This window comes from Moschus berezovskii, chromosome 22, assembly GCF_049115385.1.
Source record: "Moschus berezovskii isolate FMDL1 chromosome 22, NW_MosBer_1.0, whole genome shotgun sequence".
Classification (NCBI taxonomy): domain Eukaryota; kingdom Metazoa; phylum Chordata; class Mammalia; order Artiodactyla; family Moschidae; genus Moschus; species Moschus berezovskii.
Genome location: NC_142481.1, coordinates 23928640 through 23956547, shown reverse-complemented (window position 1 = coordinate 23956547; position 27908 = coordinate 23928640). Strand labels below are relative to the sequence as shown.

The window sequence follows — 27908 nt, the reverse complement described above, 5'->3', positions numbered from 1 at the left end:
GAGAAAATAATATAAAATATTTTAGGTTAATTCTATTTGTGAGTTTTCCTGTGGCTTTTACTGGTTGATTCTTTTTTTTTTTTATTTTCTGTAGTTGTTATATTTTATTTTCCAAGTAATACTGATTAAAAATATTTACACACCTACTTTTAAGTCCACAGTTTAGCACTCTTATTTGTATGGCTTTAAAAGTTATAGCACAAGATCTTTACATTAAGGATTGGGGGAAAAGATTCATTCAAAACAAAGCCTGATATATACATGTTTTTCTCTGTAGTTTATTTTAAATACATTAATTTTTAAATGATGCTCATCTTGTTTTCATCTGGTGGTAAAATACTAGTGCAACTTTTCATCAAAATAAAGTTTACCACAGATATAAATGAATTTTCCCAATTGAAAATGGCCCTTCAGCTGCCATTAAACGAAATTTCTCAACCTAAGTGAAAAAGAATTGGTAGCTGTCATTATAAGAAAAAATATATAAAGTACTAAAGCATCACCTACACTGCTTACAACACAAATTTTGAAAGAACTAGAGATGCTTTATAGAAGTTTAGTTGGTTTTGAAAAGGCACATGGGTGTGTGTTTTTTTTTAAACATTCTAGAAATTTGCCACCACCACTCTGTTTCTGTTGCAGAGATGACATCTATGACTATCAATCAGGGCAGACAAGAATGTTGTTCAAACTAAAGGAAGCCAGAAGCCAAAATTTAACTGCACAGTAACAACGCACATTTCTTCATGCAGTCTTGTTTCCTATATATTCAAATTTTGTAACATGCATCAGAATACATAAACTTGTATTCTAATGATTTTACATTTGATTTTACAACATGGGGGGAAAAAAAACGTGAGGAAGGACATGACCAGGGACAGTAAGAACTCTTACCACAATGAAAATATACATTCGTACCCAACTATATAATAAGAATATAATCCATTTAAGTTTTCCAGAAATATACTTCTCAAAGCTTCCCATTCACTTATGGGAAAGATCCCTCCTCTGTGGCAAAGTGGGGGGAAAAATCAGTCTGTTTCCATAGAAACAGTTCAGCACAACAGGAAAGAGTTTAACTTTGGTCCACATGTCTGTTAGCATACGGACAGTCACACTGCCCATCATCAGTTCAAAAACCCAACACATAAATTTAAAAATATATGCATTTGTTATTTCATTCTAAAACTGGCATAGGTGTTCTGTTCTCATTTCCTGCCTTTTCAGCTTGGGAATCCACTGTTGATTTGGTCTCTAAACCCTCCGCATCTTCGTGTTCTGCTGTAGCAGCCTCAGCAGCATCTGCTTGGGTAGGCTCTTTCTCCTCTTGGTTCATGATTTCAGGGGTCACTTGATCCAAGTCTGCTTCTAGAAGCTCAGTCTGTGCCTCCACTGGCATCTGATTTACCCGTTCAACATGCAGTTCCTCTACATGGACTTCAGTACCTTCTTCAGTCTGAATTCGCCCCACTTCTAGATAACTTACCTGGACCTGCTCTGGAAGCTCACTCATGTGTGACTCGTGCACTTGGCTGTCCTGGAGCAGATCTGGATGGACCTGTTCCACAGTCACTTGTGCTGTATCCACCTGAACCTGGAGCAGTGGTAACACATGCACCTTCCCAACTTGTTCGATAATAGTCATTGACGTCACCGGTTCAGTTTGCACACGTGTTTCTACTGAAAGAACTTCTTCAGTTACCAGGCGCTCTGAAATATTATGAGTATCAGTGAGATGCCTCCTTAATTCATTTCCTTGCATAAACCACAAGTCACACAGAGTACAATGGTTGGGTTTATCTCCAGTGTGTATCACCAGGTGATCTTTGAACTGGTCCCAGCTGTTAAACACACTATTACAGACCTGACATTCATACAGCTTCTTTCTCCCCTTTTTTTGCTCTCACTCCAGTCTGGCATGCAGTCAAGTGACATTTGAGGGTACTATGTCTAGCAAATCGTTCATGACAATTTGGACATTCAAAAGGTTTTTCACCTGTATGTTTTCGAAGATGCTCTTTAAAATGTCCAAAGTGATCAAACTGCTTCTCACAGTACTGACATATGTGTATTTTTTTCCCAGTTCTGTTTGATTCTTAAAACCTCTCCTCTTCATAGTTCAAGCCTCAAATTTAGCACTTTTCCACATAATGTTAAAGTTAGTTAATTATCCTTTTTTAATTGTACTTTCATGATGTTTAGGACTATTTGACATTTGGGTGCATTTCAGTTACTGAGCTTTTGATAATAAGAATAGGAACCAGACATTAAATACACACATGTGTTAGGTGCTCATTTAATGTACCCTAGGAATTAAACTAAGAATAAGGTTTATTAAACCCTTATGATAACACTCCTGTAGTCTGTACGAATATTTAGATCTAACATAAACTTCACAGATTATTTGGATGGCAAGTACGATAGGGCGTTGACTAGATACTCTGTTCCAGAGCTTGATTATTATCATTAAAATATTGAAAGATCTTAAGTCTTTTCCTTTTATTTAAGTGGTTTGATGATATAGGTTATACCTTGTACTTTAATTATCCATTGAATCTGGATTAAAAACATTGTTTTCCTGATTGTGGTAGCAATTTCTTAATTTCTTTTTTTTTTTTTTTTTAATTTGTAGTTGGAGTGCCTCAAGCTTATCGCCTCTCAAAAATTCACAGACAAACGCATTGGCTATTTAGGGGCAATGCTACTGTTAGACGAAAGACAAGATGTCCATCTTCTCATGACCAACTGTATCAAGAAGTAAGTCTTAATTTCTTTCTTCTAATAACTGCTTTGTTCTTGTAGGTCTTTTTAATAATATGACATCAGAGGCTTCTGTTTGTTGATTTTATATTTGCTGTCTAGACTATAATTGAGTTGCTTTTGGTTCTGGAGCTTATATATAAAGAGGCTAAGGAAAGGATTAAAACTTCTGTAGAAAAAAAGTAAAACTGTAGGGGATAATTTAAATGAAAGTATTGTTGTACATCTTGAGTCATAGCAACTGTTCAGCAATGTATAAGCATTTGGACTTTGATAGAATAGAAAAAGCATTGATAAATCTGAGCTTTCTTACCATAGAATTTTTTGAATACCATGAATTATGAGGCATCATATTTATTAAATAATTACCAGTATATTCTAAATGAATACCATTTAAAGGTAAAAAGAGAGGTCTTGCTTGTCAGCAGTCTAATCGCAAATTTCAGTTGCTGACAGTTGTATTTAGCTTGTGAGCTTTTGTGCATAAGTCCTTTTTTCTCTAACAGGTGCTTTACTGATTTACTAGTCCAGTTATGTGTTTACCTTAGAAGCTGAGGAATGCTTGCCATTCTAGAAAAAGTAGAAAACCTGCAAGTAGGGAATTAACAGTTCTTCTCAGTATCCCTCTTATAATAAATTTCTGTTAAAAAGCTATGAAAGTTCTGATGGCCTTATTGATTTAAGGTTCTTTTTGGTTTGTTTTGGTATGTCTGCCAGTTTATCTCCTTTTTTAGATTTCATTTTTAATTTACAGTATTTCTGTAATTGACAGAAGGAAGCAGGGGTTTATAGGTGATCAGTTTGTAGACATTGGACTCATATATTTTGCTGTGGTAAATGTTATAATTTAAAATTTCCCAATAATGAAAAATTTTAAAATGAGAGTTATGATTTGCTTGTAAAAAATATAGTGTCTCATTTAAATACATTGATTCTGCAGCTTAATTTGGGAAAATTTTGTTCTTTTTGGCCTTGAAATAAATATTAATAATGAAAATACTAACTCGCTTCATTTATTCAACAAACATTGATTACATACCTGTTGTATGCCAGGAGCTATTGTAAGTGCCGAGGATGGAGAATGAAAAAAGTGGGCAGAAATCTTTGGTGTCATGGAGGTTACATTCTAGATATTTAACATGATTTTATACTCTTATTTTGGACTAGTCTCTGAAAGTTTCTTTAATTTTTGTTCTTACATGCTCTGCTGCCCTTATTACTCAAGCCTTTAATCACATGCTGATAATTTGGCAGTTCTGCCTAGCATCAGGTTTTGAGCAAACTTAAGAATAGGTTTGTAGCTTGATTAAAATTGAAGAATGAATCTTTGTGTGTAATGAGACCCAGCCAAGCCCCAAGTGAATTTAGGAGAGAGCTACTAATAGTTGGGAATTGATCTGATGCTTCAGTTTATATTCAGCCAAAGGACTTTGGATCATTCAGTTTTTTAAAATCAGTTTATTTTTGAGGTTCTCTTGCTTTTTGTTTGTATTGTAGGACATCATAGTGTACTAGCAGTTTTTCTGTTTAATGATGGCATGTTTACCTCATTGTTCATTGGTCCAGAAAAACTTTTAAGACGTTAATGATCTTGGACTTAAATCTTTAAAAATCGGACACAGTATTTTAAGAGCTTGCATTATACAGATATTTTTAATCATTGAAAAATGAATGAAGAGTTAACAAAATATTTTATTAATAATTTTTATCTTAAATATTCAAATTAGTAGAAAGTAGCAAACCTGACTGACCCTTTCCTTTTGTTTCTTTTCCTTTCTTTGTTCTTCAGGGAAGATAAAAACCATTTATTGGTTCATTCAAAATTATTGTTAATGAAACCTTTACAGTGTTGACAGCAATTCATTTTGTTATGAAATATAAGCTATTTTCCAGAACAAAAACAATTCAGAGAGAAGAATGGCATTATTTTACACTTTTACAAATATGTTTAATATCTAACCTAATAGAATAGGTTAGATGCTTATATTTGCTTCTGTATTCATTTTCTTTTGTTTTGGTTGAAGTATATGAAGGTCTGGGCTTTCACAGATAATGTCGTTTGAAAAAGGAAGAGGGCTTTAATCTTTCAGATAATTATGGATAATCTTCCATGATACCATACCAGACTCCACAAGTGGTAGTTTCATTAGGTTAGTATAGAATCTGAAACTGTTATCAGTGAAGTTTGTTTTTTTGTTATATTGAAACCCATTCATACATTTGACTCTTTTGCATAGTTTTTAAACATCATGTTTAAGGCATTTGGAGAAAATTGGTTCACTGAGTTTTAAAGTATTAATAGACTGTCAGGTTCATGATGGCAATACATATATTCCAAAATTCTAATTTTCGCTTTCAAAGCTTAGGTTTATCATTAGCAACAAATATTGTCACTTGTTGCCCTTAACGTGATAGGTTTACTTGGCTCTTCTTCCAGAAAATGTTTGCCAAATAACCACATCTTAATGTTATTTTTCAGGTAAAAATGATGTTCATTTTAAAAGCAGCTGGTTTGTAGTTTAGCTTGCAAGTGAAACAGATACACAAGTGCTTTTCTCTGAGATTGTCACTTATTTCATTATGCATCAGAAGTAATTCATGCGTACTTTCCATTTTGTCACACAGAATATTGGAAAATGTGCACTCAAGAGTCAAGGTATGAGGGAGTTCCTTGGTGGCCTAGTGCTTAGGGTTCTGGGCTTTCACTAAAGTGACCCAGGCTCAATCCCTGATCAGGGAACTGAGATCCTAAAAGCTTCATGGCATGGCTTAAAAAAGGAAAAAAGTCAAGGTATAATTAAGCTAGTCACCTTTACTGCTTTGTCATGAGTGACTGAACAGCAGACAACACCACCGTGGGGAGTATTAAGTGAAACTGCCTCCCTCCCTTCCTTCTTTCACTGTAAGTGTGTGGCAGTGAATTCAGTGACTGGTAATGCAGTTTGGTGCCTCTTCCCTGATTTGTGCTAATGTGCCTTAGTTTTCCCCATTAGTGCAAATGTCAATAAAGCTGACAAATAATGAGTTAGTATTGTGAAAGTAGTTTGTATCTCATGGACCCCCTGAAACAGTCCTGGGAACTTGCAGAGATTCTCTAATCACCGTTTGAGAACCACTGAACTAGAGGATTTGAAAATACTCTTAAGGCTGGTAGAAGTAGCATGACTCAACATAGGAGTTCAGCTTCCACATAGTAAGAGTTGATTATAATCATAAATGCATTTACTATTCAAACTTTTAATGCTTCGACTTTCCTGAAAATACTTCCTGGCTGGTTTAGAAATAATTTTGTTCAGTAATCAATGCCTGTTAGAAACAGAATTTTTTGTATCGGTAGTACTAGATATTGAGACTCACTGTAACATCTACTTTAGTTTAAGATGGTTTAATTAGCTGTTTTTTTAGTTATTGTTTTTCTTCTTTTGAATAAATAAAAGTAAAAATTAATATCAAGGTTAATACTATACCATAAGATTTTTTTTCATCTTAAATGCTCTTGCAGTAGAGATTGTGTTTTCTAAATTTATTTTAACATTTTGGTTAATATCTTACTTTTTTGTAGTTAGTAGTAGAACATATTGAAATCTTAAAAGATACAGTTGTGCTTCATATTCTGTCATTGCTAGTAAAGAAAGTTCTTTTGGCATCCCATAGATAGTATGTTGTACAGTTTCTGTTACTTGTGGTGTTTGAAAATGCTGGGTTGCAAGCATGTAGAACGAACTGTCAGTCAGTTTACTGTGTTGTAATTTGTATTAATAATAAGGTTAGAATAAACATTTTTTTTGCAAAAATTATCCTAATATTTTCCTTATGAGAGAACTCATGAATCATTCAGAGCTTTCTCGTTAGATTGTGAAGCTTCTTCATTGGGAGCATCAGACAGGGCATATTTATTTCTGCCGCCTTCTTTCTTTTGCAGTGATCTCAATCATAGCACACAGTATGTACAAGGGCTAGCACTTTGTACCCTCGGCTGCATGGGGTCCTCAGAGATGTGCAGAGATCTTGCAGGAGAGGTAGAGAAACTCCTGAAAACCTCCAACTCTTACTTAAGAAAAAAGGTAACTTTCCATGAAATGGAATGTCTGTGTTTGGATTAGGGAGTAATTGGAGAGAAGGCACATTATTCATTTTTGAAAGCGCAAGTGATAATATAAATTTCTCTGTGCATTAAATGTGTTTAAATGACTGTGTATGAATCAGTTGTTCATAAGTCAAAATCTATTTTTTATACTAATTTTGGAGGTGATTTTTTTTATTGCTGTTTAACTCTCCAGTTGGTAAATGATTTGTGAACACTTTAATTCTCTTAATTCCTCACTTTTCAAGAAAATTATTTATCAGCAAACAAATAGATGGCATACCTAATTACTTCCTAAGTTACCTGATTCTGACCAGTGTTAAACGAAGTGATAATGAACAGATTGTCACAGATTTATTTTAGTGCCCATGCCTTTGTATTAGGGCCTCTGAATCTTGGAAGTGCAGTTCCTTGGGACCTAGATAATTATTAGGGAATGATTTAGAACCTCCTTCCTAAAATTGGTATATCCAAGTGGAATAGTAATGGAAGACAGCAATTTTATTCTCTTATCTGCTTTTATTTGTTAGAATATAAATATTTTGTTGTTATTTTATCGTGCTTGAATCTTAAAGCCTTCATAAACAAGCGGTATAAAATTTAGGACTCTAGAAGTGAATGACATAAGATCGTCTTATTGTCATTGACTGTGCCTCTGCATTTAATGGTGTGAGACAAAGCTGTTAAAAGGGCTAAGCTGTTTTTCAGGATCATGTGTTGCTAATGATGGCTATAGGCCAAAGCCAGTCCTTTCTCTTAAAGAATGTGTGGGCTGCTCTTGTTCAGAAAGATTACATTAGTATTAAATAAAATATCCCTGCAGATTAGGAAAAAATTGTTTTCCTCAACTGTAGCATGGGAAGAAATAGCGGAAATCTTTTCTTATTAATCTATCTAAATTATGATATTCAATTCCAACAAGTAGTAGTTATGGTTCCTTTGCGGGAGTCAGAGGAGAGTAACTGAAATCAGTGTTTGAATGTCCCTTTCTTTCCTGTGAACACACTAGGGTCATTTTTCTTTAGTAGAGATTGGCTAACAGAGAGACTTAACTAAGATACTAAGTAACCTTCAAATGATTTTCTTGATTTCAGTAGAGGGTGAATGGAGAAAGTATAGGTATTATTAAAAGTAGCAGCAGATTTAAAGCATCTGCAATATATGTATCTTTCACCTGCATAGTGTTTTTATAAAATCTACTGGTTTTCTTACTCAGAACAATGATCACAGCAGAGTCTTTATTTTTTAACTTTGCAAAGCTGCAGATAAATTATATTTAGCATAGTTGGTAAGCTCGTGTTAACAGATGGTCTGGTTGAAAAAAGTTGTCCATTTATTTGGTAATATATGACCAAAGAGACAGGTGAGTTCAATTCATTTCAGTTCAGTTCAGTCGCTCAGTCGTGTCCGACTCTCCGCCACCCCATGAATCACAGCACGCCAGGCCTCCCTGTCCATCACCAACTCCCGGAGTTCACTCAAACTCATGTCCATCGAGTTGGTGATGCCATCCAGCCATCTCATTCTCTGTCGTCCCCTTCTCCTCCCGCCCCCAACCTTTCCCAGCATCAGAGTCTTTTCCAGTGAGTCAACTCGTCGCATGAGGTGGCCAAAGTATTGGAGTTTCAGCTTTAGCATCAGTCCTTCCAATGGTTCTCATTAATGCAGTAGTATAAATTGGACGGGAAGGATTGGGGGCGGGAGGAGAAGGGGACGACAGAGAATGAGATGGCTGGATGGCATCTTCGACTCGATGGACATGAGTTTGAGTAAACTCTGGGAGTTGGTGATGGACAGGGAGGCCTGGCATGCTGTGATTCATGGGGTCGCAAGGAGTCGGACACGACTGAGTGGCTGAACTGAACTGAACCAATTAATAACTAATAAATCTTGATAATAATCAGATCTATAACTTCTTTCTTTTTTCATGTAGGTGAACTGATTGACAAGGTTCTTTTGTTTGTAAGATTGGTTGTCCTGACTTTAATTGAAATAAATTTTCTTTTGTCCTTTTTATGTTTTTTTTTTTGTAGGCAGCACTTTGTGCTGTTCATGTCATCAGGAAGGTTCCTGAACTTATGGAGATGTTTTTACCAGCAACAAAAAATTTGTTGAATGAAAAGAACCATGGTAATGTGATTTGGATGCACTCGTGAAGTACTGAGGAAGAAGGGGAAAGAGAATAGTCTTCAGGCAGTCTTGGCCTCTGTCTCACACAGTGGACTCAGCTTTCTGCTGTGCTTGGACACCTTTTCCAGGAAGGGCCAATGGGTTGAATCTCTCTTCTACTCTCAAATACTAGTTTTGTAATTAGAGATTGATCCCTTTATAGTAAGCTTGTTTTTCATTTCTGGTCCCCTTTTATTTTATCAAAAATACTATATTAACTAATACTCAGTGTACTTGCAAATGATCCTAGCCTTGACTTTCATGTGTGAAACCTTTTGACTTCTTGGCTTATTTCTTTATCTCTTTGCCATTGTAGTGTAAGATTTGTGAAACTCTTTTGTAGGTTACTTGTAACAGGAATTTGTAATGGGTACTCAGATATATAAAACTTCTGAGGAATTAGATGGAATGTATGTGGCTGATCTTTACTGAACATTTTATTCTTGTTTTGAATTTAATGAAACAGATTCTGAGTGAAGAAAATTCTTGTGTCCTAAATGCTAAGAAAAAAAAATGATGATATGTATTTAATTTGATCAATGCAGTCCTCTGCCTAGAAGATTCAGAATATACTGGTTGAATAAATGAATGTTTAGGGCACATATTTAGTGTAAAGTATGTGAGTCTTTTCACTCACTCTTGAACAAGCAAATTTACTTTGTCATTCATAACTATATTTTGTCTGGAAATTTAAAATCTTAGTAAGATTTTTCTTCTTGAAATACCTTTCAAAAATCAGCTAAGAGCTTACTAAATCTGGAGCAGGTGATATCCAGTTTATGTTGGCTGAGCGTGTCTTTATGGATATTCTCAAATGGAGAGGCTTGTGCATTGGATGTCATTTTTAAGCAGTTATTTTGGCCACATAACTTTAGAATATTCTGATTTGACTGAAATCATCTGTGTTAAATCAGCAGGTATCTATGAATACCTTCTTTGTATTCACCTCAATGCTTAGATTCTTGGGAGATTAAGAAACAAAAGTAGCAGCTACCTTTTTGGAATTGACCTTCAGAACTGAAAGCCCTGTGCTATGAAACTGAAGAGACAGCCTCATTTTTAGTTTTCATTGGCTCTTCTCTTTCAGGTGTCCTTCACACTTCTGTAGTTCTCCTCACAGAAATGTGTGAGCGAAGCCCAGACATGCTTGCACATTTCAGAAAGGTAGGTGCCATTCTGTATATCTAAGCCTCTCTTGATTGAAAATGATTTTCCTAAAGTACATGATTTTCTCACTTAGGAATTTTCTTTTGAAAGAAAGGTATGGAACTGAGTAAAGGACTTAACCAACCCTTCTGTTTGGTAGGAAGTCCGCTTTAGGCATGTAAGAACTGGCAGTAGTACAGTGTCTCCCCTTTCGTAATAGAAGTCTTCTCTCGTTGGCAGACACACTGATCTCTCATGTGCTTTATCTACTATTTTCACACTGAAGTTAGGAAATGTAACCTGAGGTCAGAATTACAAGCAGGAATTGTGTGTGTGTATGTGTGTGTGTGCTTTAAGGCAGGTGATTTCTTGTTGTTTTTTTTTTCCCCTAAGGTGAAAACTGCAAACTGAGATTTGACATTACTTTTACCTAACATCGTCCCCCACTGTTCATTCTGTGCTGTGGTGACTCCAGTGGTGGATGTCTCTAGCTTTCTGCAGTCCTTCCCTCCCTTTCTTAGAGCATTCTAGAATGGAAATTTTTGTTTTCTCCACTTCCTTTCAGAAGACACTAGTAAGCAGTACTCAGAGAAAGACTGTTTTTTGTGTAATTACATGCATTCAGTTCCTTTTATAGGATGCTGACCACTCCATATATTGGGTTTACTTTGTACTTTAGATCTAATGAGGCTTTAATAGCAGCTCTTGGCGGGGGGGCTTTTTTTTCCTCCTTAGATGGTCATGTCTTGATTAAATTATTATAAAAATAGTATGAGGCCCGTATCTGTCCCTAATGCTTGCTTTGTATGTTTTGTTCCTGTTGTCTGTTTGGAATCCTGCTGTATGTTAGAATGAAAAGGTAAGAATTAACCCTCATTTAGATGGTGCATGCTGGCATTAGGTCCTTAGTAGCTTTTATGTATCCATCCACAAATGTGGCTTAAAAACTATACTAATGCTGAATTTGTGCTTAATACTGTGTTATTTGTCATAGCATTTTTGGCTAACTCCTTAGTCCAGATTTTGTCTTGTCACTTAAACTCCTGACTCCACAGTCAGCCTTGGATTTCAGTTGCAGCCTTTCCTGATTTTTAAGCCTCCTTCTCTGCCTTTCCTTTATCTTCACCTGAGAAACTGAGCAGTTTCCCAGTGGCATTGGTACTGGCAGTCCAGGTCAATTTGGAACCAAAACACCAAACACTGCTTCTTTTTGAAGTAGATACACTTTAGAACCATGTCTGGGTAACCTCATACTTTAAAAAGCTCAGTACGTACTTCTGAACTTTCAGTTCAGACTTAGAGCTTTAATTTCCTTCTGACTTGCACTCGATCTTGCCTTGAAGTTTTGGAATGTTAAAAGATTTTTGAGGTAGAGTGGGTAGGCATCAACTGATTTTCATGGCTGCAGCTTTTCCCTTTGTCATTTTATTTTGTTTGTCTTGTCATCAGTTTTAGTAACTTGCTTTTTTGTCTGAAAAATAAAGCTTGGTTCCAAGAATTTGTATGCTGAATACTTAGAGATATTTGTGCTTTTTGTCCCAGGGTGCTCTTATGTGGTGTGAGCTTAGTAGCCGAAGGAAAAAGAACTTTTCTGAGACAGAAACCAGATTTAAAAAAATAATGAAGGTTGTGTGTAGTACAAAAAAGTAGACCATTGAGAAGTATGCAAGGCAAACTACTTTTTAGTGCAGAACTTGGTCACTAGATGGTCCCAGTTTTATTACATTTTAAAGCAGTTTATACAGTTATATTATTCTGACTTATAATTGAATCTGTCCAGAGTTGATAGATTTAATGAGGATTCTGTTTAGAATTTACAGGCCATTATAAGCTTAGATTTGTTTGAATCTTGGAGTTGTCCAAATTAGATTTTTGTTTAGGTGACTTACGAAGTGCTTAATTCTATTCACACAGATTATGTTGTCTTATTTTCAGCAGTAGACTTAGTGTTGTGTTTTGAGTGCATTCCTTGGGCCCAGCTGGCTTTTGTTTCAGTCTTGATCCCCTTAGAGAGGAATCCGGATTCAATGAGAAAAAGATAATTGAGTTGCAGCAAAGTTGGGGCTGTTCTGATTGCCTCTAAGACAGATAAAGATTCTGTTTGCTTTGAACGATTCTTAATGTTAGGTGATTAGAGTTATTTATATAGCTAAATTGAGTTTGTAGTTGGAGACTGGAAAGGTTCTTATTGTGGCAAACATTTTGAAATGGGGTTTTAATCTTAAATGATTTATCAATGAAGTGCAATAAATAATAGTATTTAAAGCATTTTTAAGTTCAGCTTGGCAATAAAATTGCCTCTACTGTGTGTCTTCAGTCAGTTTAATGGACAGAGTTAAAAAAAGAAGGGCATTCTGACCATAAGGAATATATCGTTTCATTAGTAAGATAAGATAGGCAGTAAATGTATGATTAGGTGCTGAAATTAAATTTTACCAAAAATTGTGTCCTATGAGTTAAGAATAGGACAAAAACAGCATTCATGGCCTTGCTGTCTTCCTCAGGGGAAGGAGACAGTTTTTCCTGTGTCTTTTCCAATTGGTCAGTTTTGGAGACTTTTGTATTCCCTGTTGTTTATTGAGAAAGGATATAACTGGCAATATATTAAGAGGAGAGAGTTTTTTTTCATTTTGACATAGTTTGTTTTAAAACTAATTTTCATAAAATTACCAGAGTTTTGGATATAGTAGCATTTTATATCCACATGTGTTGGATAGATTAAAAACTGAACATGTTTGTGCAACCTAGTTGCGTCAAGTCCCATCAAAGTCCCCATAGGCATCTGTTTTACTTGGTTCTCATAGGCTTTCTGACCTGCTGTTATTTGTAGTATCTTTGCATATGTAACTCTGGAGTAAAAATGTCTGGTTTGGTTTTAATTCAGATAACATACATACTCCTTCTTGAGTTCTGGGCGAGAATACTTCCAAGTCATGTCTATGAAACATCAACAGTATACTAGGACATTGTATCAGTAGAATTTGCGTAGACTCAGACTCTTGAATCTTTTTCTCTAAGCCAGGTTAGCCTCCGCCTCTTCCTGAGGAATTCTCTGATGCTCACTGTTTTTTGATGCGTCTCTCTTTCCTGCAGCTTGTGCCCCAATTAGTTCGTATTCTAAAGAACCTCATCATGTCCGGATATTCACCAGAACATGACGTTTCCGGGATTAGTGACCCCTTTTTGCAGGTGAGCTTGAAAGAAAGTTTAGGATAAATGATATATTTTGGAATGAATTTTTCCTTCCTCTTATGTTTGTGTCGGGTAGTTTTGGTAGTTAATTGATTAAGCTAATTACATTAATAAATGGTGACACAATTCTGTATTAGATTAATAAGATAAAATTATATTTGTAATAGTCAAATCATATACCACATAGAAACATGATTTTCCAATGTGATATAGCTCTGCAGGTAATGGTATCCTTTGACTGTGAAGTGTAGGTTGTCTAACAGCTTCATTAAGACATAGAACCATACGTAACTGCTCTAAAGATCACGTTTAAAATTCTTCTGATTGAATTTTGACCACTTCTGTTGGGATCTAAGACTTCATTTAAGTTATTTGAATTTCATATCAAGCAAAGTTCCTTTGTGCTAGACAGAATTTGTTGATGTTTGTCATATTTTGCACATTAGGTACGAATTTTGCGGTTATTAAGAATTTTAGGACGAAACGATGATGACTCAAGTGAAGCTATGAATGATATATTAGCACAGGTGAGTAGAACAAAACTTGCGTCTTTGTAAACACTCAGTGTAGCAGGGAGCAGATTGATTGTGATTATGTGGAGCAATTTTTATTTGTGTTTTCTCATTGGTGGCTGAAAAGAATAAAAAAATGTCTCTTGTTACCTCTGGATGTTTTTTGGAAGCACTGTTTTGCCACGTAACACCTTCTGTGTCTTTTCAGGTTGCCACTAATACAGAGACTAGTAAAAATGTAGGAAATGCTATTCTTTATGAAACGGTTTTGACTATCATGGATATTAAGTCAGAGAGTGGACTGCGAGTAAGTTTTTAATCTTTACTCTAAACATTTTATTTTAAAATAATTGACTTGGACTTTGGAAATTAACTTTAGGAAAGAATGATGCAAAATGTATGATGGTTTGGTATCTGAAGTATCATTCTCTCCACTGAAGGATTAATATTGATTATAATAGAAATTGGAAGACTTTACATATGGTTACATATATAGACGATGTTGAATGAAGGAGCCATTTCAGAAAAAGCTTTTGTTTGGAGCCGTGATTTGAGTTGGCCTCATTCACTTCAAATAAGACGACAACATATTTGAGTTAATCCATTTTTCTTAAATATTTATTTTTATTAAAAAAATGAACACGAAGTAAAAATTCAATACAAAATGGTATCAGTTCAGTTCAGTTGCTCAGACGTGTCCGACTCTTTGTGACCCCATGGACTGCAGCACGCCAGGCTTCCCTGTCCATCACCAACTCTCGGAACTCATCAAACTCATGTCCATTGAGTTAGTGATACCATCCAACCATCTCATCCTCTGTCGTCCCCTTTTCCTCCTGCCTTCAATCTTTCCCAGGATCAGGGTCTTTTCAAATGAGTCAACTCTTCTCATCAGGTGGTCAAAGTATTGGAGTTTCAGCTTCAGCATCTGTCCTTCCAGTGAATATTCAGGACTGATTTCCTTTAGGAATGACTGGTTTGATCTCCTTGCAGTCCGAGGAACTCTCAAGAGTCTTCTCCAACACCACAGTTCAAAAGCATCAATTCTTTGGCATTCAGCTTTCTTTATAGTCCAACTATCACATCCATATGTGACTACTGGAAAAACTATAGCTTTGATTAGACAGACCTTTGTTGGAAAAGTAGTGTCTCTGCTTTTTAATATGCTATCTAGGTTGGTCAGAGCTCTTCTTCCAAGGAGCAAGCAAGCGTCTTTTAATTTCATGGCTGCAGTCACCATCTGCAGTGATTTTGGAGCCCAGAAAAATAAAGTCTCTCACTGTTTCCATCGTTTTTGCATCTATTTGCCATGAAATGATGGGACTGGATGCCACGATCTTGGTTTTTTGAATGTTGAGTTTTAAGCCAGCTTTTTCACTCTCCTCTTTCACTTTCATCAAAAGGCTCTTTAGTTCTTGCTTTCTGCCATAAGGGTGGAATCTGCGATTATTGATATTTCTCCCAGCAGTCTTGATTCCAGCTTGTGCTTCATCCAGCCCATCATTTCACATGTTATACTCTGCATATAAGTTAAGTAAGCAGTGTGTCAATATACAGCCTTGTACTCCTTTCCAGTTTGTAACCAGTCTGTTGTTCCATGTCCGGTTCTAACTGTTGCTTCCTGACCTGCATACAGATTTCTCAGGAGACAGATCAGGTGGTCTGGTATTCCTGTCTCTTGAAGAATTTTCCACAGTTTGTTGTGATAAACACAATCAAAGACTGGCATAATCAACAAAACAGATGTTTTTCTGGAATTTTCTTGCTTTTTTATGATCCAGTGGATGTTGCTAATTTCCTCTGCCTTTCTAAATCCAGCTTGAACATCTGAAAGTTCACAGTTCACGTACTGTTGAAGCCTGGCTTGGAGAATTTGAGCATTACTCTGCTAGTGAGATGAGTGCAATTGTGTGGTAGTTTGAACATTCTTTGGCATTGCCTTTCTTTGGGATTGAAATGAAAACTGACCTTTTCCAGTCCTGTGGCCACTGCTGAGTTTTCCAAATTTGTTGGCATATTGAGTGCAGCACTTTCACAGCATCATCTGTTAGGATCTGAAATAGCTCAACTGGAATTCCATCACCTTCACTAACTTTGTTTGTAGTGATGCTTCCTAAGCCCACTTGACTTCACATTCCAGGATGTCTGGCGCTAGGTGAGTGATCACACCATCGTGGTTATCTGGGTCATGAAGATCTTTTTTGTATAGTTCATCTGTGTATTCTTGCCACCTCTTAATGTCTTCTGCTTCTGTTAGGTCCATACCATTTCTGTCCTTTATTGAGCCCATCTTTGCATTAGATGTTCCCTTGGTGTCTCTGATTTTCTTAAAGAGATCTCTAGTCTTTCCCATTCTATTGTTTTCCTCTATTTCTTTGCATTGATCACTGAGGAAGCCTTTCTTATCTCTCTTTGCTATTCGTTGGAGCTCTTCATTCAAATCGGTATATCTTTCCTTTTCTCCTTTGCCTTTAGCTTCTCTTCTTTTCTCAGCTATTTGTAAGGCCTCCTCAGACAGCCATTTTGCCTTTTTGCAATTCTTTTTCTTGGGGATGGTCTTGATTACTACCTCCTATTCAGTGTCACAAACCTTCGTCCGTAGTTCTTCAGGCACTCTGTCTATCAGATCTAATCCCTTGAATCTGTTTGTCACTTCCAGTATATAATCATAAGAGATTTGATTTAGGTCATACCTGAATGGTCTAGTGGTTTTCCCTATTTTCTTCAACTTAAGTCTAAATTTGACAATAAGGAGTTCATGATCTGAGCCACAGTCAGCTCCTTGTCTTGGTTTTGCTAACTGTATAGAGCTTCTCCATCTTTGGTAGCAAAGAATAAAATCAGTCTGAATTTGATATTGACCATCTGGGGATGTTGGTGTGTAGAGTCTTCTCTTGTGTTGTTGGAAGAGGGTGCTTGCTATGACCAGTGTGTTCTCTTGGCAAAACTCTGCTCGCCTTTGCCCTGCTTCATTTTGTACAAGGCCAAATTTGCCTATTACTCCAGGTGTTTCTTGATTTCCTGCTTTTGCATTCCCAGTCCCCTATGATAAAAGGACATCTTTTTTGGGTGTTAGTTCTAGAAGGTCTTGTAGGTCTTCACAGAACTGTTCAGCTTCTCCAGCATTACTGGTTGGGGTGTAGACTTGGATTACTGTGATATTTAATGGTTTACCTTGGAAACAAACAGAGATCATTCTGTCATTTTTGAGATTGCACCCAAGCATTTCAGACTCTTTTTTGACTATGAGGGCTACTGCGTTTCTTCTAAGGAATTCTTGCCCACAGTAGTAGATATAATGGTCATCTGAATTAAATTTGCCCATTTCAGTCCATTTTAGTTCACTGATTCCTAAAATTCAATGTTCACTCTTGCCATCTCCTGTTTGACCACTTCAAACAAAATGGTATACAGGGAGGAAAATGTCTGCCTATTGATTTTATGTTTAGACTTAATTCTTCTAGTCAGAAGTACGGTTACCATTTTCTAATGTACTTTTTGGGATGGTATTCTATTCTTATTTGAACGTATCTGTGCGTGTGTATTTCTTATCTTCCCCACTTTTAAAACCTTTTTATTTAAAATAATTTTAGGCTTATAGAAAAGTTTCAAAAATAGTTCAGAGTTCCCATAATACCATTCACTCAGCCTCCCCTAATGTTAACATCTTGTTTACCTGTAGTGTAATTATCACAACTAAGAAATTAATATTGGTTCAATACCATTAATTGAATTACAGATTTTATTCAGATTTTACCAGTTTTTCTACTGATGTCCTTTATCCTTTCCAGCACCAATCCTTGATCCCATGTTGCATTTATTGTCCTGTCTCCTTAGTCTCCTCCAGTCTTGACGTTCCTTCATCTTTCCTTGTCTTCTGTGACAGTTTTGAAGAGCACTGATCAGTTAGTTATTTTGCAGAATATCCCTGAATTTGACAGTCTGATATATTCTTATAAAAATTAGTTTGAAGTTATGCTTTTTTGGCGAGATTACCCCAGAAGTGTTGTGCCCTTTACAGTTTCATATCAGGAGGTACATGCTCTTTATTTGTCTCATTACTGGTGATTTTAACCTTGATCTTTTGGGTTAGGTGGTGTCTGCTGTTTCTCTCCACTGTACAATTGTTATTTTTCCCCTATGTAATTAAAAATATTTTGGAAGAAACACTTTTGACACTATGCAGATACCCTGTCCTCAGACTTTTGCCAACCAATTTTAGTATCCATCTGAGGATCTTGTCTTTAACAGTTTTTTGGGTGGTGCTCTAATGATACCTTTCTATTCTCCTCATTTTTTTCTTCTTTAAATAATTGGAATTCTTCTGTAGGGAGGAACTCTCCCTCAAGTGTTTATTCATTCTTTCAACCACTTATTAATATAATGATCGCTAATGCATTGCTTTGTGAGAAACAAATTTACCAACTACACTACAGTATTTGGTACAGTTCTTTTGTCATCTGGGTGGTTCTGCACCTTATGCTTATCATGTTAGATGAAAACATTATGTTGGAGCTAGTTTATATTCACATATAGAGACCATTCTCATTTTAGGAAAGATTGTTACAATATGCATAACATAAACTATCATTTTAACCATCTCTGACTCTGTAGTTCAGTGGCGTTAAGTAAGTACGTTCACACTGTTGTGTAGCCAACACCCACCATTCATCTTCAGAACGTTTTAGTTTCCCAAACTCAAACAGTGTGCCCTTTAAACAATAATTCCCCATTATCCCCTGACCCCAACCCCTGGCAACCACCATTCTACTTTCTTTTTCTATGGATTTGCCTATTCAGGACATTTCACCTAAATGGAAAAATATAATATAGGGTGTTTGTGTTTGACTTATTTCACTTACTGTAACATTCTCAAGGTACGTACCTGTCATAGCATGTGTCATGATTCATTCTTTTTAATGGTTGCATAGCATTCTATTGTGTGAATGTGCCATAGTACATTTAGGAAAATTGCTATTAATGAACACTCCTATTGTTTGTGATTACAGATAGTGCTGCAGTAGATTTTTGTGCATATGTTCAAGTATATTTGTCAGCTGAATTCCTAGACGTGAAATTGTTGAAGCAGGGGATATATTTTCATTTTGTAGCTTTAATTATTTATTAATTTTTTTGACTGTGTCATGAGGCATGGATTAAACTCATGCCCCCTACAGTGGGCGCTCGGAGTCCTAATGTAACTATCCAGTGAATTCCTTGTTTTTATTATTTATAGTTATTGCCAAATTTCCCTCCAGTGAAGCTGTACCAATAGTATTTTTCAGCTAGCAATGTAAAAACTTGAAAACAATCTTGCAGCTTTTACCGTTGAAATAGAATATGAGTTTAAGAGTTTGCCTTCAGAGGTTTTATTTTGGCCAGTAGTCTGTAGAAGTGCTGACTAAACTACCACCTTTAAATTGTTTGCCCTCATCAGGGGCCAGGAAGTGATCCTTAATCAGTATAGATATTTGATTTTCTTAAATTCTTAACCTGTGCTATTTTTCTGTAGGTTCTAGCCATAAATATCCTGGGTCGTTTCTTATTGAACAATGACAAGAATATCAGGTAAGTAAGCTGAAAAATATGTTGTATCTGGCTGTTATAAACTCAGTGTATTCATGAGTGACTTTGTTCAAGATCACACATGTAGAGTGACCTATCTGGAACTTCAACTCAGGATTTTTATTTTTAGTCTAATCTTAAGACTGTTTTGATAAGAATTTGAGGATTTGCCTCATGAGTTAACTTTTAGTCCTATTTATGCTTTACCTTTGGGAATCAGCAAACTTTTTCTGTCCGGGAACAGATGGTCTGTATTATAGACTACATGGGCCTTAGGGTCTCTTTGGCAACTACCCAGCTCTACCTCTTGGTGTAAAAGCAGCCACAGACGGTGTAAATGATGAATATGGCTTCATTGCAATAAAAATTGATTTACCAAACTGGACAGCAGAGGGCTGTTCTAGGCTTAGTTTGCTGACCCCTGCTCTCAATTAAGAAAAATAGAATATTTCAGTTGCAAACCTAGAAGATGTTTGTAAACTCCAGCTACTTTAAAAAAGTGAATGAATTTATCAGTGTTATTTTTTTATTCTTTCTTATCATGTTATGATTGAAAAAAAATGTGGAAATAATCATTATGGTACCCTGAATTATCTTCTCCTCTCAGAAGAATTTTTTATACTTGGAATGTAAATTCAAAGTTGTGTAGCAGCAGTTTTAGTACTGGCATCAAAAGCAGAGAAAATACAAATGGTAAAATTGAAATAATTTCCTCTTGCGTTTTGGGGCTCAGGCAGCCTGAAAAGGCATACTGTATGGTTATTTCGTTGTGCTATTTGAAAGAGTTTGGAAGAATCGAGTCCATCACTTTTAGAAGTTTAAATGGACTTGGTCATGCATGCAAATCTAAATCCCAGGCTTCTGGTTGCCACAGCTTTTGATTATAGTGTTGTTTATGGCTTTACAGTGTTTCCATTTTACTAAGTCTTTTGTGTCTTCTAAATATTTAACCATGTAAGGTTTTCAGTAGTCATTGAACATCATCTTTGTCATTAAGCAGAGAACTAGCCTGAATTTCCATTTTAATTCTTTTCTTCTGCAACTTTGTTTCATCCAGATATGTAGCTTTGACATCTTTGTTGAAAACTGTCCAGACAGATCACAATGCGGTACAGAGGCACAGAAGCACAATTGTGGACTGTCTAAAAGATTTGGATGTCTCCATAAAACGGTAACAGATAATTGAAAGTTCTGTGCCCCCCCCCATCCTCCACTTGATAACTTTGCAATAGAGTTTTGAGAAGGAAAATGTTGACATTTATGCATTTAGTCATTATTTTGACAGAGTAAATCCTTTTTTCGAAAAGGACTGGCAGTGAGAAGTTTAGATCAATGAAAGAGACCAGTAAGGAATACATAGGTGCACCCTGAAGTTACCTTTGGTTCTTTGTTAAATAAAACAGGTGCAAGTAGGCTGAGCATACGTTTACTCATCAAAGGTACTGTGTTTTGTGTGCTGGAGGATGAAGATAAGGAGTGATCCATCGGCTGAGTGTTCTGTCACTATGCTGAGACTCGAATGGCTGACAGCACACATTTCCTTGCGGTACTTATGCCCCAAGATACTAGAGGCAGCCTGTTAAAACAGTGCATCTGGGAATGACTTTTAGGCAGCACATAGGACTTAAAAAAAAAAACCAAACTTTTATATTGGAATATAGCTGATTAACACTGTTCTGATAGTTTCAGGTGAGCAGCAAAGAGACTCAGCCATATATTTGCATGTATCCATTCTCCCCCAGACTTCTCTGCTGTCCAGGCTGCCACATAACATTGATGTGGCATACAGTAGGACCTTGCTGGTTACCATTTTAAAATACAGCAGTGTGTACATGTCGGTCCCAAACGCCCTATCTCTTCCCCCATCTTCTCTGCTGACAACCATAAGTTCATTCTCTTAAGTCTGTTTCTGTTTTGTAAATAAGTTTATTTGTATCATTTCTTTTTAAATTCTGCATGTAAGGGATGTCATATGATATTTCTCCTCTAACGTATTTTACTCAGCATAGGACTTTGAAAGGCATATATTTTTTTCCTTGATCAATTAACTGTACTGGTCCTCTTCTTAGAATAACTGTAAGTGTTTGTAAAGCCTAGTATACAGTAGGCTTCAATGAACTTTTGGTTTACTGTTCAAACCAGAAAAAATTTAAACTGATCTCTGAAACTATTCACTTAACAAACATTTATTGATAATCGAGTTCCTTTTATTTGCAGAGAACAGGTGTTAAATGCTTGGGCAAACTAAAAATAAGACCTGATCTCAGTAATAATGACTTTTATATAAAGCTTTGTGAAGGATTTATAACCACCCTCTCAGTTGGTTCTCAGAGCCAGCCAGTAAGAGAAACTAGGCAATTACTTCTCAGTTAACAGATTAAAGTACAGTCCCAAAGGAATCAAGTGCCTTAACTCTAAAGCTTACTCCGTGAACAAGGCAGACCTCGGAATAGAAATCAGACTTTCTGACTCCTATTGTGTTGTTTCTCTATAGCTCTTGACTGAGCTTTGCATTTCAAAAGTAAAACCTGGGTCTTTTGATAGGTTATATAGCAATAGCAGCTAAGACTCTGGAGCCAGAAGGCCTCATTTCAAATCCTAGCTTTGCCCTTAGTAAACTTGGTCTGGTTACTTAGTCTTTCTGTGCTTTGGTTGTCTCCGTATACAGTGTGGATACAGGAGCATCCACTTCCAAAGGTTATGTGGGATTAATTGGACTAACATACGTAAAGCACTTAGGCACTGTATAAGAATTAGCTATTATTGCATTTCTGTAAGGATTGAGTTTTTGTTGTTTGTAGATTAAGGTGAAAATATTTTTAACTTATTAAATTGGTATTTTTGAAAGTCAGTTATCTACCATGGTTTGACATTATTGCCCAAATATGAAAAGATGTGTGTAGTAACTAGCATCTCCATACTTCCCTTGGTTGCCGAGTTTGATAGGCAGCTATTTGTTATTGTTCAGTTGATCAGTCATGCCCAACTCTTTGCAGGCCTGTGGACTGCAGCACACTGGGCTCCCCTGTCCTTCACTATCTCCCGGAGTTTGCTCAAACTCATGTCATGGTGATGCTATTATAGAAACTCCTGTTTGCTCTCATAGCGCATATCTTTTTTTCCTTTTCATAGTGCTTACTGTATTTTTTAGTTTTTCTTTCCAGCTTTATTGGTATATAAGTGTTTGAGTCTAAGATGTACATCACATTGCTTTGTCACACTTCATTGCAGAATGATTTTCACACTAGCGTTAGTGAATTCCTGCAGCATATCACATAATTACCATTTATTTTTTGTGGTGAAAATATTTAAAATCTACTCTCTTAGCAGCTTTCAAGTATATTAATACATCGTTATTAATAATAGCCATTATGCTGTACATTAAATCTCCAGAACCTGTTTATCTTACACGTGGAAGTTCATGCTCTTTGACCAATATCTCCCTATTTTTCCCACCCCACAGACCTTGGTAACCACCATTCTAGCTGTATTTCTATGCATTCAGCTTTTTAGCTTCTACATATTAGTGATATCATACAATATTTGTCATTCTCTTAACTTATTTCACTTAGCCCTCAGGGTTTGCTTTTAGTCACCTGTATACCTTTCGATGTATGTTACATCATCTTTGGGTTGAAGCAGATGTAGTAAAAGAGTCTGGTGACTATATATCGTGTTTTTAACTGTTGATGCAGAGATATAGTATCTTTGAGTATTAATTTCTTTGCCTCTCTTTTTGAGCCTTTTAGGTATTCTAAATTTCAGCTTCATAGAATAGACTGTTGAATCCAAACTGTCTTTAGTAGTGTGTATCTTTTGGGAATTTTTGAAGAAAAGCTTGATGAAAGTTCAAAATAACTTTGTTAACTTTGGTTATCTTGTGTGCAAAGATTTGGGATTACAAGATCACGCAAAGACATCAATACATCCACTGGTGCTTGGTGTTCAGGGACAACATACCTGGGTCTTTGTTTCATTCCCACTGTAAATATCATAACTTTTTTTCCCTCCCTCCATGGAAGGCGTGCAATGGAATTGAGTTTTGCCCTGGTAAATGGGAATAATATTCGAGGCATGATGAAGGAGTTACTTTATTTTCTGGATTCATGTGAGCCAGAATTTAAAGCAGACTGTGCATCTGGAATCTTCCTTGCTGCAGAAAAGTAAGATTTAACTTTTACATTTATTGGTAAAAAATGCTTGGAACTTTTTGGAAAGCGTCTTTAAAACATGAGGGAAATGTTGTAAACATGTTTAAATATGTAACGTTTATTTCAGGCGTCCTGTTAGAAGTTGGGTTTGAGAAGGTCATTCTAGTCAGTATATATGTTAAGCGTTATAATAAGACCAAAATAATCCCACTTTTATAAAATCTCGTCTTGTATCTGTTCTTTAACCTCTCTTCTATGATTCCCTTTTAATGAAGAGAATAGAAAAGTGAAAACATTTGAATTGTGGTTCTGTGTAAAACTTTCTGGGATGAAGTCCTCAGGATTTTGATAGTCTGGTTATTTCTCCTCTTTTCACTGTGAATTTAAGGGGAGGCAAGTTCCTAGACCTGGTGTTACCTGGGTCTGGGAACAGTGCTCTTTCTTCTTTCTTCTCTGTCCTCTCCTGTCCTGACTTTATGATTTGTTTTCTAAGAAAAAAACTGGAGACAGAGTCCTCAGTTCTCAACTCAGCAACTCCTATTGCAGTATTTACATCTGAATTTGACCATGTACTGTTTCATCACCCATTGATATGGGAATTGGTGCTAGTTTAATTGCTGGTAGTTTTGAAGGTGAAATGTGTCCAGATACAGCCACTTAACCTGTGAACCTCAAGAACCTAGGACAGGAGTTTTGAAAGTCACTGTGTGTATGTGTGTGTGAGTTGCTTAGTTGTGTGTGTGTGTGTGTGAGTTGCTTAGTCGTGTCTGACTCTTTGCAACCCCATCGACTGTAGCCCACCAGACCCCTCTGTCCATGGGATTCTCCAGGCAAGAACACTGGAGTGGGTTGCCATTTCCTTCTCCAAAAGGAACTATAAAAAGAAAGAAAGTGAAGTCGCTCAGTCGTGTCTGAGTCTTTGCGACACCACGGACTGTAGCTTTCCAGACTCCCCCATCCATGGAATTTTCCAGGCAAGAGTACTGGAGTGGGTTGCCATTTCCTTCTCCATGAAAGTCACTGAGCAGAACTTAATTTTACAGGTTCCAGTTTTTTCACCTGTGCCGTTATTTTCTTAGGTATGCACCTTCCAAACGGTGGCATATAGACACGATTATGCGTGTTCTGACAACGGTAAGTAGTTTTTTTAGGTAAGTGTGTACTGAGTGCTGGATGTGTCAGTTAATGAAACAGACAAAGCTTTTATTCTCATGCAGCTTATGTGCTAGTGGGGGAGTTAGGAAATTCATGGGGAAGGAGGGACGCTCCTGTCAGGCAGCGGGGAATGCTGTGAAAAATAGTAGAGCAGCATGAGGAACTACAGTGATGACAGAGGAGAATGGGATATGGGGCAAGGGACCAGCTTCTTGGGTAGAATAGTCAGGGCAGGTCACTCAGAGGAGGTAACGTTTGAGTAGAGAACTTGGTAAAGTGGTGAGCTGTGCAAAGATTTGGGGGAACAGTGTACAAACCAGAGGGAACAGTTGGTGTTGCAAAGCCCGAGGGTAAGTAACAAGCTTGACGTGTTTGGAGAGCATCAACAAGGCCCGTGCAGCCAGTAGACTGAGACAGGCAGAGAATGGTTTGAGGCAGGGGCTAGATTCTATAGGGCCTCACAGGAGTTAGGATTTTATTTTGAACATGATGGGAAATCATTGGGAAGCTTTGTTTGGTTTTGTTTTGGCTGTACTGTGTAGCATGCTGGATCTTAGTTCCCAGACCAGGGATTGAACCCATGCTCTCTGCAGTGGATTTGCAGTCTTAACCACTGGGTCCCCAGGGAAGTCAAAACCTTTCTTTAAGAAAATGCTCCAACTTTTCATTTTTCCAATCAGTTTATATTCTCTTACTATACGATTATATGCCTTTTCTTCTTTAGCCTGTTGATGTGCTAGGTTACATTAATTGATTTAAAATTTTTTTTTATTTAATTGAAGTTTAGTTGGCTTGCATTAATTGAATTTTTAATGTTGAATCAGCCTTCCATATCTGGAATAAGTCCCACATGGTTGTGATGTATAGTTTTCTTTAATACATTATTAGATTTGATTTGCTAAAATTTTAAGGATATTTGCACCTGTGTTCATGAGATACTGCTCTGTAGTTTTCTGTTCCTGATGTTTTATTTGACCCTTGTATTATTTAGTAGTGTGTTGTTTAATCTCCTTATATTTTGGGACTTTTCAGCTATCTTTGTATTGCTTATTTCTAGTTTAATTTTGTATAATGTTTGTTCTTTTAAATTTAAGGTATACTTAATGGCCCAGAATGTGATCTGTTTTGATGAATGCTCCATGTGAGCTTGAGAAGAATGTGTATGCTGTTGTTGAATGACATGGTCTGTAAATGTCAATTAGATCGTGTTGATGTTTTCTCTTAAAAACATTCTGCTTTTTCCCATTAGGGAAGAATATAAATATCTAAGTCACACCACTAATTACCTGCTTTTTAGTGTCTTGCCTTTCCTTTTTGCCAGTTTCCCCAAACTTCTCCCTGCATCTTTGTGTTTCTTAACAGGAGTGGGTATCCTACCTATCTGGGGTTTTTTTCCTTTGTCTTTTTCTGTTTCCTCTTCAAAGTACACGTGTAGGCCAGATCTTGGTCCTGTAAATCAGATCCACTCTTCTATCCAGTATTGGGAGATTGACCAAGGTGGGCGCAGCTTCCAGTTTGTATGTCCTGTTCAGCTTGGTTATCATAATGCTCTTGGGAGGCCAAAATTTAGTTTCATCATAGGTTAAATAGCTTTACTTTGTCTCCATGGTGGTAAATCTTAGGTTCCATTTGTCAACAGGATACTAAAGAGTTTGTTTTTTCTTTTTTTTTTTGTTCATTGGAAGGACTGATGCTAAAGCTGAAACTGCAATACTGTGGCCACCTCATGCGACGAGTTGACTCACTGGAAAAGACTCTGATGCTGGGAAAGGTTGGGGGCGGGAGGAGAAGGGGACGACCGAGAATGAGATGGCTGGATGGCATCACCGACTCTGTGGACATGAGTTTGAGTGAACTCCGGGAGTTGGTGATGGCCAGGGAGGCCTGGCGTGCTGTGATTCATGGGGTCGCGGAGAGTCAGACACAACTGAGCGACTGAACTGAACCGAACTGAATGAAATACAAAATACTTCCCATTCCTGGGGCTATGTATTGGTTCTATATTTATAAATTCTAGTTTTTGAAGGACTGTTTTAAAAAATTACTAATTTTTAGAAGGTTACTGTTTATTTCAGTTTTATCTTACTTATTAAGCATTTTTGAACTCCATCTTCTGGAGTAGTGTGACTACCGTAGCCGGCTTGTACACTGTTATTTTATTTTAATCTCAGTTTTATTTATTTATTTTACTTTACAGTATTGTATTGGTTTTGCCATACATTGACATGAATCTGCCCCGGGTGTCCATGTGTTCCCCTTCTTGAACCCCCGTCCCACCTCCCTCCACATATCATTCCTCTGGGTCATCCCAGTGCACCAGCCCCGAGCATCCTGTATCATGCATTGAACCTGGACTGGTGATTCGTTTCACATGTGATAATATACATGTTTCAATGCCATTCTCCCATATCATCCCACCCTCTCCCTCTCCCACAGAGGCCAAAAGACTGTTCTATACTTCTGTGTCTCTTTTGCTGTTTCACGTACAGGGTTATCGTTACCATCTTTCTAAATTCCATATATATGTGTTAGTATATGTATTGTTTTTCTTTCTGGCTTACTTCACTCTGTATAATAGGCTCCAGTTTCATTCACCTCATTAGAACTGATTCAAATGTATTCTTTTTAATTGCTGAGTAATACTCCATTGTGTATATGTACCACAGCTTTCTTATCCATTCATCTGCCGATGAACATCTAAGTTGCTTCCATGTCCTGGCTATTATAAACAGTGCTGCGATGAACATTGGAGTACATGTGTCTCTTTCAATTCTAGTTTCCTTGATGTGTATGCCCAGCAGTGGGATTGCTGGGTCGTATGGCAGTTCTATTTCCAGTTTTTTAAGGAATCTCCACACTGTTCTCCATAGTGGCTGTACTAGTTTGCATTCCCACCAACAGTGTAAGAGAGTTCCCTTTTCTTCACACCCTCTCCAGCATTTATTGCTTGTAGACTTTTGGATAGCAGCCATTCTGACTGGCGTGAAATGGTACCTCATTGTAATTTTGATCTGCATTTCTCTGACGTTGAGCATCTTTTCATATGTTTGTTAGCCATCTGTATGTCTTCTTTGGAGAAATGTCTGTTTAGTTCTTTGGCCCACTTTCTGATTCGGTCATTTATTTTTCTGGAATTGAGCTGCAGGAGTTGCTTGTATGTTTTTGAGATTAATT

General features: G+C 36.8%; 1 protein-coding gene, 1 non-coding gene and 1 pseudogene across 3 annotated transcripts in view; 2 read left to right on the top strand and 1 right to left on the bottom strand.

Annotated features, from left to right (window-relative positions):
- The window catches only part of AP1G1 (adaptor related protein complex 1 subunit gamma 1), an 89264-nt gene that overhangs the window by 35942 nt on the left and 25414 nt on the right, over positions 1-27908 (top strand). For both annotated transcript variants that reach the window (XM_055412394.2, XM_088830661.1), the window contains exons 3-13: positions 2633-2757; positions 6683-6824; positions 8878-8974; positions 10101-10177; positions 13253-13348; positions 13798-13878; positions 14072-14170; positions 19376-19431; positions 20486-20599; positions 23451-23591; positions 24659-24713. In XM_055412394.2, the coding sequence (XP_055268369.1) occupies positions 2633-2757; positions 6683-6824; positions 8878-8974; positions 10101-10177; positions 13253-13348; positions 13798-13878; positions 14072-14170; positions 19376-19431; positions 20486-20599; positions 23451-23591; positions 24659-24713 (1083 nt within the window). The remainder of the gene's footprint in view (positions 1-2632; positions 2758-6682; positions 6825-8877; positions 8975-10100; positions 10178-13252; positions 13349-13797; positions 13879-14071; positions 14171-19375; positions 19432-20485; positions 20600-23450; positions 23592-24658; positions 24714-27908) is intronic.
- On the bottom strand, positions 881-2571 carry LOC148774376 (zinc finger and BTB domain-containing protein 35 pseudogene; annotated as a pseudogene).
- LOC129547381 (small nucleolar RNA SNORD71) lies at positions 20879-20964 on the top strand. Its single transcript, XR_008684058.1, has one exon. It is a non-coding gene; the product is annotated as a small nucleolar RNA SNORD71 (small nucleolar RNA).